At 38.9% G+C, this 14105-nt stretch overlaps 1 protein-coding gene across 3 annotated transcripts in view; it reads right to left on the bottom strand.

The window, feature by feature from the left end:
• The window catches only part of DCDC2C (doublecortin domain containing 2C), a 104898-nt gene that overhangs the window by 65555 nt on the left and 25238 nt on the right, over positions 1 to 14105 (bottom strand). For 2 of the 3 annotated variants that reach the window (XM_054023457.1, XM_054023458.1), the window contains exons 4-5: positions 13690 to 13821; positions 8753 to 8890 (exon numbers count right to left, since the gene is read on the bottom strand). In XM_054023457.1, the coding sequence (XP_053879432.1) occupies positions 8753 to 8890; positions 13690 to 13821 (270 nt within the window). The remainder of the gene's footprint in view (positions 1 to 8752; positions 8891 to 13689; positions 13822 to 14105) is intronic. The other variant, XM_054023459.1, reaches the window with a different exon arrangement.

Below are 14105 nucleotides of genomic sequence, written 5' to 3'. Positions count from 1 at the left end.
TTACTTAGGTCCCTCTTAGTCATTACCACTCTGATCTAAATTGAACTGACTACCTACAGGTGAAAGGTTCTGTATCTCAGTGCAAATCCCCCTGAATCATCCAATCCCTATCAATGCACAATAATATTGTGAATTCTTTTCGTAGATTCTTTTGAACTGGACAGCAGATTCAACAAGTTCCAAAAAAGACTGCTTTAAGTACATGAGAGACAAGGTGAGTGAGGTAATATATTTTATTGGACCAACTTCTGTTGGTGAGAGAGACAAGCTTTTGGAGGTTACACAGAGTTCTCCTTCAGGTACTTAAAGTACCTGAGGTAGACAGTTTTAACAATACTCAGAAATATAAAATGTCAAAATTCCTTAAAACCTAACACCAATGCAAATTTTAAAAATATAGAGATTATCTACATATTATTTGCAAAATTAGCTTTACAAAAATATTTTTAAATCAAAGTTTTCAACAAAACTACAAACTATTTAAATTACAATATAATCTACAGTTATTCAAATATAAAAAAATAAGAATGTTTCAGAAGTCCAGTATTTATAGTGGAGGTATTTGTGTTTGTTGTATTAGTGCTTATATTTCCACATGGTTCTTTGAAAGGCTTCAGGGAGCCATTCATGGTGCCATAACACCACAGGATATTACTATGGCACCATAAATTGCTTCTGGAAATATATTAAGAGATACCAAGATGAAACAAATGTATATACTTTTCACTGAGCACATCAGTCCATATGAATTTGAACAGTTAACAGATGCACTAATTAAAGACTACATTATTTTCAATGTAACCAATAACCAGGTCAAAGCAAGGTTATTGAGAGAAACGGATTTGACTTTGCAAACATAAGATATTTGCAGAATTAGCAAAAACTATGCCTTACAAATGAAAGTGCTAGCAAGCAATGAAAGAACTGATCACACCTAATTAAAAATAGAATCATAGGACTGGAAGGGATCTTGAGAGGTCATCTAGTCCAGTCCCCTGCACTCATGGAAGGACCAAGTATTATCTAGACCATTCCTGACAAGTGTTTGTCTAACCTGCTCTTTAAAATATCCAATGACGGAGATTACAACCAATGATGGAGAATATAACCAAGATATAAAGACAGATAACAAGCAAACCACAAAGACCAGATTTGATTCCAGTAAATGTGAAGACAATCACAACATTATGCAAATATGCACAGCACATTTTGCAAAATGTACATGTACAATCATTTTGCAAAAGTGTGTTACTCTGCATAAATTGCAAAACTGCCCCCATCAAGGTATCAATGTGGTAAGAGCTTGGTATTTTGGAATTTATGTTCATCACCATATCACAACCACAAGTCTCTGTCTTCCAGTAAAAGTAAAAATCCTAATGGAAAATCTCAGCTGAAAATACAGTGCACAGTAAGAGTAATTCTCAAAGAGTCACTCATCAACATTCTGCTCCCAATCTGGAGAACACTTCAGAAGACCTGGTTGCCAAAGAACACAATATCAAGTGCAACTAATCCTGCTCTAAATAATCCTGGTCTCCAATAGATGGATTCCTCTTGGACCAGATGTTTTTTCAATGTGTTACCTTTTATTTCTCTCATCCAAAAATGCTGAGGAAGATCAGACAAGACAGAATACAGATGCTACTACTCACAGGGCTAGAATGGGCCTATCAATTTTGGTGGTTCAACCTGCTGGTCCAGGCAGCATAAACTCCAGTACTTCTGCTCAACCTGCCAGAATTTTTATCCCAGGAACAGATTCTACACCTCAATCCACGGTGCCCAAGTGTGAGAACAAAGATGCCAGCTGGCTGTGCAACTTGGACTGCGATGGCTCTGAGAGAGTCTAGAAAGTCTTCTGCTCTGTGAAATTCAAGTGGTTCTTCATCTGGGCAAAACAAAAAGGATCTCATCCTCACCAGTCTTCCATTTTCTTTAATCTGGACTCTCTCTTCATTTTAAAATAATCTGGTCTCTCCCACAATTCATGCATTTAGAAGAGATTTCACAAGTCAAAAACCACTATAGAACTCTTGTGTCTTCTTTCATCTCACATTAAGTTATTTTTAAAGGTCTAATTTCAAGTGTTGCCTCCTTTTCAGGAATTGCCTCCTTTCTCGGATATAAGTAAATGTGGTGATTGCCAAATTAATGGAACCACTCTCTGAACAATTGCCAGAATAGACTCTGAATTCTCTCAATTAAGACTGCATTTGTGGAGAGTTTGCAATATGTAGGCCCTAGTGGGAGACCTGCCATATTCAGTTTTATAATGATAACCTGGTCCTTCCCTCATACTCCACATTCATGTGAAAGGTGATCTCTGTGTCCCAATCAAGTTTCCAGTAGTTTCTTCCAATACCCTCTCTACTAGGAGAAGGTAGGCTACACTTTCTAGCTACTATTCAAACAAAACCAAGTAATTCCACAAAACACCTAGTTTGTTTGTAATACAGGAGATAATAATAGAGGGCAGTCAGTTTCCACTCAGAGATTGTCCAAGTGGATTAGGTTCTGCATAGTCTCTTGTATTCCAGTACCAACAGGTGCTAAGGCATATTATACGAGGTTTAAGGAGCCTTCACTGCGTGTCTCAGAAATGCCCCCTTTGTTGAGATATAAAAGGCTCACACCTTCATGAAGCATTGGACTACCCTTGAGTTTAAGATACTCGGTCTGGGATAGCACTCTTGCAATCTATCCAAGTAAGGCTCCTAAGACCCACCTCCTTTGGGTCTGGGGATTGTTTTTTAATCAATTATAGTGGGGAATTGTTGAAGAACAAGAACTGTTACTTACCAAGTTAAATTGTGGGGGGTTGGGAAAGATTGCCTGCTTACATAGATCTATGCTACCTACTGTCCCTGTTATTTCAATCTTATACTCGATTCTTGATTTAGTGAAAGGAAATGATATCTTCAGGGGGAAGAGGAGGGCATAAGTAGGGTGCACATCCAATACCAGTGGACACTGCTTTCCAAAAAGGTCCAAGTTTATGCACCAATGGTGCACACATCACAAACAGAATATCTATGCAAACAATTTGTCAAAGAGCCACAAATACTGTTATGACCCAGGGACCTCCTGGTGCCAGTTGACAGAGGGCACAGGGGGGTGCATGCAGTTTTACAAGGTCAAAGATATGTATATTAGTTCACCAAATTATGTCATGTGAGGTCTCTGCCAAAAGCTAGTAGCCCACTGGTCATCATAATTGTTGCAAGAAGTTTGTATAGAAAATGGTTCAAGAAATATGTAAAATATAAAATATTAGGTTCCAAAATGGTTGAAGCAAAGCTTGTGACCTGAGGTGAACCTCAGAGCTAACTTAATCAGCATGTAGAACAAAAAACATCCATGGAGACAGGCTGTGTTTCCTATCTGAGCCAGGTGCAGACCTGAGAATTTACAGAAACAAAGGAACCCCAAGATAAGTTTCTGAAAAGGGGACCTCCTGGGGTTTTAATTATATAATTTAATTAATGGAGATATCCTATCTCCTAGAACTAGAAGGGACCTTGAAAGGTCATCGAGTCCAGCCCCCTGCCTTCACTAGCAGGACCAAGTACTGATTTTGCCCCAGATCCCTAAGTGGCCCCCTCAAGGACTGAACTCCCAACCCTGGGTTTAGCAAGCCAATGCTCAAACCACTGAGCTATCCCTCAGACAATAGTCTGTAACTGCATTTCAAAAAAGGAGAGGGGACACCATCACCTAGGAAGCAAGCTGAAAATGTGTATTTGCCTCATGAAAGTGGGATCACAGCCAAGTCTGGCTGTAAAATTCTGCTAGGACTGAGTGAGCATTGTTCTGCAAGACATAAAAGTATCTAGTTAAATAAGTCTAGGGTCTGGAATGTATGTTATGATTGTATTTTATATGTAAACATTTGTTTCCAATACTTCTATTTGCTAATACCAGAATCTCTATCCTTTGTTAAATAAATTTATATTTGTTTTAATTATAACCATATCTAAGTGCTGTCTATTAAGCAGAGCAGTGATCTAAGGTGGAACAGATAAACTGGGGTGTATTGGTTCTTTGGGAGCAGCAAATCTGTGACTACTGTTAATGTCCAATGGATCAGGGGCTGGATATTCCAGGGAGATGCTTAGAGGTTGGAGTGTGCCTATTGCTAACCTGCAAAGAGACATTGGGGCCTGAATAGATCTATAGGGGTGTGCTTGTGTTGTCTGTGGCCAATGGAGCTGAGGAGCTGACCCATGGCAGGCACAGGTCGTAATGAGATGCCTCACAGCTCTGGGTACCCCCAGGAAGGGTCAAAGCTATCAGAAGAAACTGTTCTTTATTAAACAAAGAATAAGTCTTCTAAAAAAAGTATCTATTCAGGAAATATATCAAGTCACTATACTGAATAAGTGTGTGGTAAGAACTCCACCACATGGAACTCAGCTATAGGTATCTGATAATACAGACTGCACAAGAAGCATTCCAGTAAAATAAGTTCACTGACCTTTAAGAACAGGCATCTGAGCTAAATCAAGGCAAATGGAAGTCCATTCAACTATCCACTCTGACAAGTGTTGCTTGAAAATGAGTTTCCCTCAGCTTTAACCCAATATAAGTCAAAAGGAGACGAGGGGATTGGTAAAAGTCCCTCAAATCATCAGTGTAGCAGCAAAGAGCTCATTTGACACCAATCTTATGATAAACAGCTTCACACTGGAGAGATTAGATTTGGGAATGAACACTAGAAGAGGGGGGAAATTGGTTCATATAAAAATAAGACTCCCATTGCCAACAACAGGCTTTGTATGGGCCCTACTACCTACCTTGTCTTCAGAAAAAAACAAAAAGGCCTATGAGGGCTTGAAGCTCACTTCCCCATCTAGTCAATGTAATTGCCTCAAATAAAGAATATGAAATGCAAATGACAATCATTAATAGGCTCAGAGGGAGGATCTTCTAACTCATTCAAGTCTAAATTAGATCCAAATCATGCACAGAAGCCAAACTGGTAGATAAATATGTCCAAGGCCTTTTAGAAAGTGCCTTGACCTATGATTCACAGGGAGAACTTCAATAGTTACAAGATCAATTCTAGGTGAGTTTTGATGGATTAGTCTTCAACCCAGACTTGTCAATGAAATCCAATACACAAAGAAACAAGAAGCAATCTACCAGATACAACCCATCTAAGCAAGTATACGCTTAAGAGAAGAGGCTTTATAGATAAGGAATTTCTTGGCTTCAAGAGAACTCACATTTAGGAATGAGTGGACAGAGCTATTAAAGTGATTACACATTCCTTTTGGGAAAGCCCGGTCGTCTGAGTTGGGCAGATCCTCCATGAGTGTTATCACTTGTGAAGTCTCATACAGTTTGAAAATCTTGTTGTGACCCCTTTTACTCAATGTATATTTAAAGCAACTGGGGAAGACTGCAAGGCATTATGGTTTACAGTGTTATGAATATGCTGATGTAAAGGATGCTTACAGCTGAGTTATATCAGCCCTGAACATGACTGTTTCCCTGTGTTCTCAGTATCTGGCTGAGATAAGAACCTTGGTGAAACTAGAGTCAGTTCAGATGAGATAAGGGGGTTTTGGCAGCGAGAATTGGAGTTGGCAGAGGTTGCTGCAATACCTGAAAATGAGGGCCTCTGTCTACAAATTTTCGAAGTGGTTTGCAATCTCAGGATTTTACTGATGTAATTTCTGCTCCTGATAACAGTGGGTTACCAGAAATTGATTATTTCTTCTTCAACAAAAGATTGCATCCTTTCATCACAGATGCAATCCTTGCTACAATTATCACTGCAATTGTCACATCAAGGTTAGGCCACTGTAATGTCTGTGTGCGTCTACTCTTCAAAATCATTAAGCAGCCTTTGCTAGAAGAGTATATTCCGGTCCCCATTCTGATAGCCACAGTATCTCTGTGCTCCATATTCTGTGCTGTTTGCCAATTCAATTTCAGGTGAAATTCAAAACACTGACCATTTTCTATAAAGACTTCTTACAGTTCAAGTAAAGATGAGCTGGATTCACAGATTGAGACTACAATAACTCAAGCACAATATTTATATAAACAGGTGGGAGGATTCAGAGATTGCCACCAGAATTTCCAGAACAGCAGATGCCTGATCATCTATCATTTACATTTCAACTATAACCGCTTATGAATGATGAGATGATCAAAGTTGTTTATTGTGTTTATCACCCGTATCAGAGCACTGGCAATAAAGTACCAAGCAAATGATACCAAGCAAATGATTTGTAGTATTGGAACTGCCCATCACCTTAGAGAAATGTTGATATAGTGGAATCCTACCATGTATTTAATTAGCTGAACCCACCACTTAACTGATTTCACTACAGCTGGAAAAAGATGAATAGTCTTGATCAAGCAATTTCTCCTGGAAGAAGAAAAATGATGTGGGCATAAACTAATGAAATGTGTGCATACTGTACATAGGCCAAATCTATTAGGATTAACCCTGTTATGAGCTCTAACATTCTAATACAACACAGTCATTTGAAAGAAATCTGAATGCTGGATAAACAACTTCCCAGAAATAGGAGGAAGGCTGCTAACTTAATGGAGTCTCAAACGATTCCCAAAAAAGCAAGAGCAATAGACTGAAACGGAAGCTGAAACTTCTCTTGTGTATCCAATTTAAGGTCTGAAAGAAAGATATTAAGTTGACAGACTCAAAATGCAGAGGTCCACCACCTAATTTGTATTTCAGTGACCAATCAACCAAATATATTTTTATAGACTGTGACTATCGCTACAAAGAGAATTTACCACATCTGACCAGCACGGAGACCCTCATGGGTGAGTGCTCCCAAAGATGAATTCTGCAAAGTGGAGAACCTTGAGCTGTCTATCTCCACCAGGGCTGAATTTCACTATTAGGGTTTTTGGGGAAGCTAATATTTAGAGCTCTCATTTTACATTATACTGTAAAAAAATTTATTACGCCCTTGTATATTTCAAAATTACAAAACTACCAAAAGATACATGTAACTTAACATCAATTATACTCCTACTGGGTCTAGGTTCTAACATTCACGACATTAGTTCAAAAACTAATAAAAGAAAGCTTGGTAAGAACAAGCCCACTAAAAATAGCAATTTTCTAATATCAAACCGATATGAAGCACTTTATATACAAAAGGCAATTTACAGAAAAAAAGTGAGAATCCATGCATTCGGCAGATTAATTAGTCATTTCAAAATAATGCCTGTAGTATTTTTGTGAAGTATAAAAATAAAAATGAAGTTGAAAGGACAACAAAAACAAAAAAGCAGAAGCTATAACATACCAGATATGAATAAGATTAACAGTCTGAACCATGCATCCAGTTCCACTATCCGAGAGAAAATGATGGATATTTTTCTTCTCTTGATAATAATGACCATTAAAAAACTTGACAGAAAAATAGCTTTAGCAAAGATCGCTAGAAAACCCACAAATATTGCCTGATACTTCAACCGTATTTTCAATATAGCAATCAGTTCAGAGCAGTCAACAACACACATCCCATAGAGACACTTTACAGAAACTGCTTAACTCAGCAATTCCTGAAAGACGTGAAAACTAGTCACTGTTCAGCAATGCCTTTGTCGGTGCCTTTTAACAGACATCTTCTACAGTCTAGAAAGCAGTTCGTAGAAATTCCAAGAAAGAAACCAATTTAATAATTAAATTCAATAAAATTATACTTTTAGGTTTTATTTTAAAAAAGTAAAAGATTCAGCAATAACACTCTGGAACAGTAATTGAAAATACATCTTAGATATGAATGATAACTGTGTTTAAGTAATAAGAAAATGCAATGTAATATATATGTGTGTGTGTGTGTGAGAGAGAGTGTGAGAATGCAGTTCTAAGGTTGTGATTTAAAATACACAGAATTTAAGAAATTCAGAGAATACATCACAATAACAATGTGCACTATGAAAGGGTGTTTTAAAAGTATCACATACAATAACTCTTTGGCAAACATTTGTTGCAGAAATAAATGCCAATATATGCCAGTATAGAAATGGCAGATCTTTTAATGGTGAAGCTGCATAAGGATGGTTATGCAGAAACATGTCTCAGTTTCCCAAAGGCGGCACATGCCCTGACTTTACTATTATATGTTAGATAATCTACAAAGTAGCAATGACAGCAGTCACTACGAACATTAACAAGGTCAGGTCACCATTTGCCTTCAATATTTAAAAACAAAACAAAGAAACACTGACAAGGACTGAAACACTTCAGTGAAATGAATCCAAGTATCAGAGGGGTAGCCGTGTTAGTCTGTATCCAGAAAAAACAACGAGGAGTCCAGTGGCACCTTAAAGACTAACAGATTTATTTGGGTATAAGCTTTCATGGGTAAAAAACCCACTTCTTCCATGCATCTGAAGAAGTGGGCTTTTTACCCATGAAAGCTTACGCCCAAATAAATCTGTTAGTCTTTAAGGTGCCACCGGACTCCTCGTTGTCAGTGAAATGAATGTTACTGGTACAACAGTCAAACTAAGAAATATGAGACAATGCATTGAATCCAGAAAATCCAAAAAACTATCTGTCAGAAACGATAATGATGGACTTTAATCCCACTGAGCACTCTGACTCTGAACTAGCCAAACTCTGAAGTCCTATGGGACAACTCATATGCTTAAAATTAAGCACATGTTTAAATTCTTTGCTGGTTCACTGTCAAAGTCCTCAGCATCTTGCATGATCAAGCCCTCCAAATTAAGATTACATTAAGAAAGATCTTACCGCTGAACTTCTGGTGAAACTCTGGAAGAACGCCAGTATGGCAAAGATTTAAACTTCTCTTTGCCCACTGCAACATAATAATGATTATCTTCTAAGCCATCTGAGTTACGTACAGCATGACCATCCAATGTGTACAGCCTTAAGCAAAAGAAATTGAAATAAAGATTATGAAATAACAATGAATAGAGTATAATGCAATACTTAGACTTGCAGTGCAAATTTCAGGGTTTTTTCAATGCCCCACACAGCTGTGATTCCAGAGAACAGAGGAATTATACACATAAATTAAGTAACTATTTTAATACTGGAGGACAATTCAACATTTTATTGCTAAGTCTTAGAAAGCAAATTAAATATTTATAAAATAAGAGAGATATTTTATATATTTGGAAGCACCATACATAGCGCTAGAGGATGTTCAAAAGATATAGACACTTAGGCTGTGGCTACACTTGAAACTTCAAAGCGCTGCCATGGGAGCGCTCCCGCGGCAGCGCTTTGAGGTGTGAGTGTGGTTGCATGCCAGTGCTGGGAGAGAGCATTGCAGGTACTCCACCTCCACAAGGGGATAGCTTACTGTGCTGGGAGAGCGGCTCCCAGTGCTGGGGCACTGTTTACACTGGCGCTTTACAGCGCTGTAACTTGCTGCGCTCAGGGGAGTGTTTTTACACACCCATGAGCGAGAAAGTTGCAGCGCTGTAAAGCGCCAGTGTAGCCATAGCCTTATAGAAGCAGCATCCGGTGACATGTTTTGGACCCTTCAGCAACCTCTTGGAGTCACTGTGACATTAAGCTTGCTATGAAGTTGCAAATCAGCATTGCAATGAAACATGGGAATTGAGGAAAGCTGAAAAACACTGGATTGACATTTTCAGTTCTTGTCAGCTGCTTCATATCAAGTGGCAGAACAAGATCAGAAATTAGGATATTTGAAGCCAAACCCAGCAATCACCTCCATCAGTTCTGGTTCAGTTTCAGCAGCTTTCTTGGTATGAACATATCATTAGAATGGAAGACCACTGAATTCCAAAGTGCATATATCAAGGAATGCTGCTATGGAATGACAAGTTTGCCAGTAATGGACATATTCAGTCAGTTCAGGTTAGGGATGCAGCCAGAGATCAATCCAAGTGGCACTTGATATGCAAGAAGGCCATGTCCCTTTGGGCTCTGCCATGATGGTGATGATGCAATAGAAAAGGAAACAGCTACAATTATAAAGCAAAAGCTATAGTTAAGGTTGCAACTGGTTTCTATTAAATGAAGACACAATGGACAAGATACTCGGCTGATGTAAATGGGTGTAGCTAAGTGGAGCTATGCCCAATTTCACCAGCTGAGGAGCTGGTCAAATTTTCTAAAAATGTCATGTTTTGGCTGAACATATCCATGCTTTGTCTCTGAACGTTGGGTTTTCCTATAGAAACAGGGGAAAATCCATTTAGTCAGTTTAGAGCTATAATAAGATGGGGAAAATGACATGCATTCTGACCAAGATTTTTTTCATGCACATACTGTAACACAAAAACAGCTGAACCTTGAGGGCCACAAGTTACTTCCCCGAAGGTGCTGGAACCTCTTGCAAGGAACTGAGCCAATGGGAATTGAGGGACTGGAAATTATTGAAGATTTGCACTCTAGTTTTAAAGGTAGAGGCCCAAGTTCCATTGCAAAAAAGTGCATTAATTTGTTCACCTACATTTTTGCATACAATTACTGCAATATGTGCAAATCAGGATTTCCAGTCGCAGATAGGTGGATGTCAAAATCAAAAGGCACAAACCTGCACATATTTTTGTGTATGGACCTCAGACTTCAAAATTATGGTGCAGAAAACTCAAAGTTAGCATGGAATTAGTCCTCTGTGAATAGTGCATTTGCTAACAGAAAAAAAAGTTTTTAATTTGTGGTTATGAATATCTGAAATACTGTAGTGAGTACGGACTAAATCTGAATATGCACACTTCCTGACATATGAACAGAAGTGTAAATAAGGTAATGGAGAAAACAGACCAGTTATAGATTTTTCAGTTGTTTATATCTTTGACAAACATTTCCATTTTAGGCTTGTAGTAGGTTGACCTGTTCCTTTATGGGTCAAGAGGCATGGCGCTAGCTAGACTGTTCCATCAGCCCACCTCCATAATAATCAACAGCATCTTAGTCAGAAGGGGAAGAACTAACTGGGATCAGGTAACAGCCTGAAACATCTAGGCCTCATGAAAGGGCTGAGAAGACTATTTGCAGGAGGAACCACACCTGGCCTTCTGTGGAAGTCCCTGAAGTAGTGTCTGGAAGAAGGGATGGGAAGAGAGTCCGGACAGTAGGCTGAAGAGGAGCCCAAGGAAGGTCTAAGAATTCTTGCTAAAAGCTTGGGACAGATCATCTAGAAGCAACAGAGTAGGGAAAAGACTTGGGTCTATTGGTTGAACACAATATGACTGTGAGCCGTCAATATGATGTGGCCATAAAAAAAGGCTAATGCAATTCTAGGATGCATCAGACAAGGTATTTCCAGCAAAGATAGGGAAGTGTTATTACCACTACACAAAGCACTGGTGAGCCTCATCTGGAAAACTGTGTGCAATTCTGGGATCCCATGTTTAAGAAAGATTAATTCAAACTGGAACCAGTGCAGAGAAGAGCTACTACGGTCATCAGAGGAATGGAGAACCTACCTACCTTACAAGAAGAGACTTAAGGAACTTGGCTTGTTTGGCCTAATCAAAATGAAGGATGAGGGGAAATATGATTGCTTTCTATAAATACATCAGAGGAAAAAACACCAGCAAGGGAGAGGAGTTTTTAAGTTAAGGGGCAATGTTGGCACAAGAACAAATGAATATAAACTGGCCATCAATAAGTTTAGGCTTGACATTAGACAAAGGTTTCTAACCATCAAAGAAATGAAGTTCTGGAACAGCCTTCTAAGGGGAGTATTGGGGACAAAAAGCCTCACTTGTTTTAAGACTGACCTTGATAGGTTTATGAGGGGATGGTATGAGACTACCTACAATGGCATATGCAACTTCTATTAGCAAATATCTCCAGCAGTCAGAGATGAGAAGTGAGATGGAGAGTTACCAAAGAATTCTTTTCCAGGGTCTAACTAATCACTATATTTGGGATTGTGAAGGAGTTTTCTCCCAGGTCAGATTTGCAGAGATCCTGGGGGGAGGGTTCTGGGGTTCCCCTTCCTCTGCAGCATAGGGTCACGTGCTGGTTTGAACTAGAGTGAATGATGGATTCTCTGTAGCCTGAAGTCTTTAAACCAAGATTTGAGGACTTCAGTAACTCAACCAGAAGTTATGGGCCTATTAGAGGAGAGTGTGGGTGAGGTGCTGTGGCCTGCAATGACTATGATTATGATGGTCCCTTCTGGCCTTAAAGTCTGTGAGTCTTAACTTTTTGTTTATGTGAACTTTTGTTTGGATTTTTGTTATCCCTGAAGGGGGTCCAGACTAGACATGACTTAGCAAGAGAGGTAGGTGTGAAGAGAAACAGGCTGAACAGAGCCAAAAGATCAACAGAAGGCACTAGAGGCAAAGACCCTGCAATACCATGCTCTGACACCAGGAGGCACTGAATGAAACTGCTTACAGTGCCAAAACTTTACACGCTTAACCTAATGGGACATTTTCCCGGAAAATTTGAGAAAGAATGGTTGAGCCATTTTTGAATTACCATATGTGAGGATATAATATATTTTCTGGTGTAACCATTAGAATGGTTTCACAGTTTAAAGCTGTTTCCTAAGGGTACGTCTATACTTACCTCCGGGTCCGGCAGTAAGCAATCGATCTTCTGGGTTCGATTTATCGCATCTTGTCTAGACACGATAAATCAATCCCGGAAGTGCTCGCCGTTGACACCGGTACGCCTGCTCCACGAGAGGAGTACGCGGAGTCGACAGGGGAGCCTGCCTGCCGCGTCTGGACCCGTGGTAAGTTCGAACTAAGGTACTTAGACTTCAGCTACGTTATTCACGTAGCTGAAGTTGCGTATCTTAGTTCGAAGTGGGGGGTTAGTGTGGACCAGGCCTAAGTGGGTGCTTTGAACAGTATGGATTGTCTCTGAACTGCTACGTTGAGGAAGGGACAGAAGTCTGCCCATGGTGTGGACATTTTATTTAAATTCTAAGGAGAGGATCTGTGAGCAGAAAAGAAAATAAACTTCCCATTAATCTGAAGGGCATCCAAGAGCTTTGAACCCAAAAAAATCTAAGTTGGGCATATATGTTGAACCCCTTCCTTTCGCCCTCATTCGTCTATCTATACACTGCAAGCTCCTCAGGGTATGATTTGTCTTCTTTTCTCCCTTCCTTCGTGCCTTCTTTTCTGCTTCGAAACCACATAGCACACTCCAATCACTACCAAAAATAAACAGTTACTAATAAAACAACAACAACCTTAGCCAAACAGGAAATCAGCTGAAGTTACACCAGTTATAAATTTGACCCACTATTTCACACTTAAAGCATAGGTTAATCTCATCTTCACAACTATGTTAACACTAGTCCATTTTATCTTCCTGACCCCAGCCCTTCCATAAAGACTGTTCCTTTTCAAGAGTAGAAAAGATGTCTTTTATGTTACTCTTGTAATCTTCTCCATTAATGCCTGTACTAAATACAGAACACCAGGTTTTTAAAGCAAAAAGGTACATAAAATGGTGTCCTGATGAACCAAACCAATTGCTATGAACATTTATTAAATATAGATATATAAAAAGGTACTGAACTAAATGCAATAGGAAACACAAATTCTCAGAAACCTGAAAAAGTCCTGCCCTGGATATTCCGTTTTCTTTCATACATAACCAATCAAAATATTAGATTGTCATTAATAACTGGTGTGGCATATGAATACAAAAAGAATCCTAAATTGCCAGACTCAGGACTTTTGTTAGCTGTATTAAATTACCAGTTGTACTCTTACCTATGAACACCACCGGAGCGAGGAAAGATTTTTTCATTTATTAGTGCAAGGACGCAATTCCAGTTTTTCAGAGTAAACCTGGGTATGATAAATTTTATAGGTGGTATAAGCATATCTCCATTTGTGAAAACACTGCCAAAAGACAAAAGAAGCCATATTTTTTCAGTAGTGAAAGACAGACAAAAAAACTAAAAATATCAGTTGACAACTTTATGTAATCTGGATCATTAGTAGTGTAGCCATGTAGATTTCAATAATAAGTTTTAAATCTTAGTCCATTTCATAAAACATGAAAACTCATCCATAAAGACAGAATTGTATCCTTTAATATGTTTCTGTCTGACATGATGGGAGAGTCAGTGAAATATGTCCACTTGGAGAAGCCAAGAAGAATATAGCCCTTGAAAATTCAATTA

This window comes from Malaclemys terrapin, chromosome 3 (assembly GCF_027887155.1).
Source record: "Malaclemys terrapin pileata isolate rMalTer1 chromosome 3, rMalTer1.hap1, whole genome shotgun sequence".
In the NCBI taxonomy this organism is placed as follows: Eukaryota; Metazoa; Chordata; order Testudines; family Emydidae; genus Malaclemys; species Malaclemys terrapin.
This window is presented reverse-complemented; position numbering and strand designations above follow the sequence as displayed.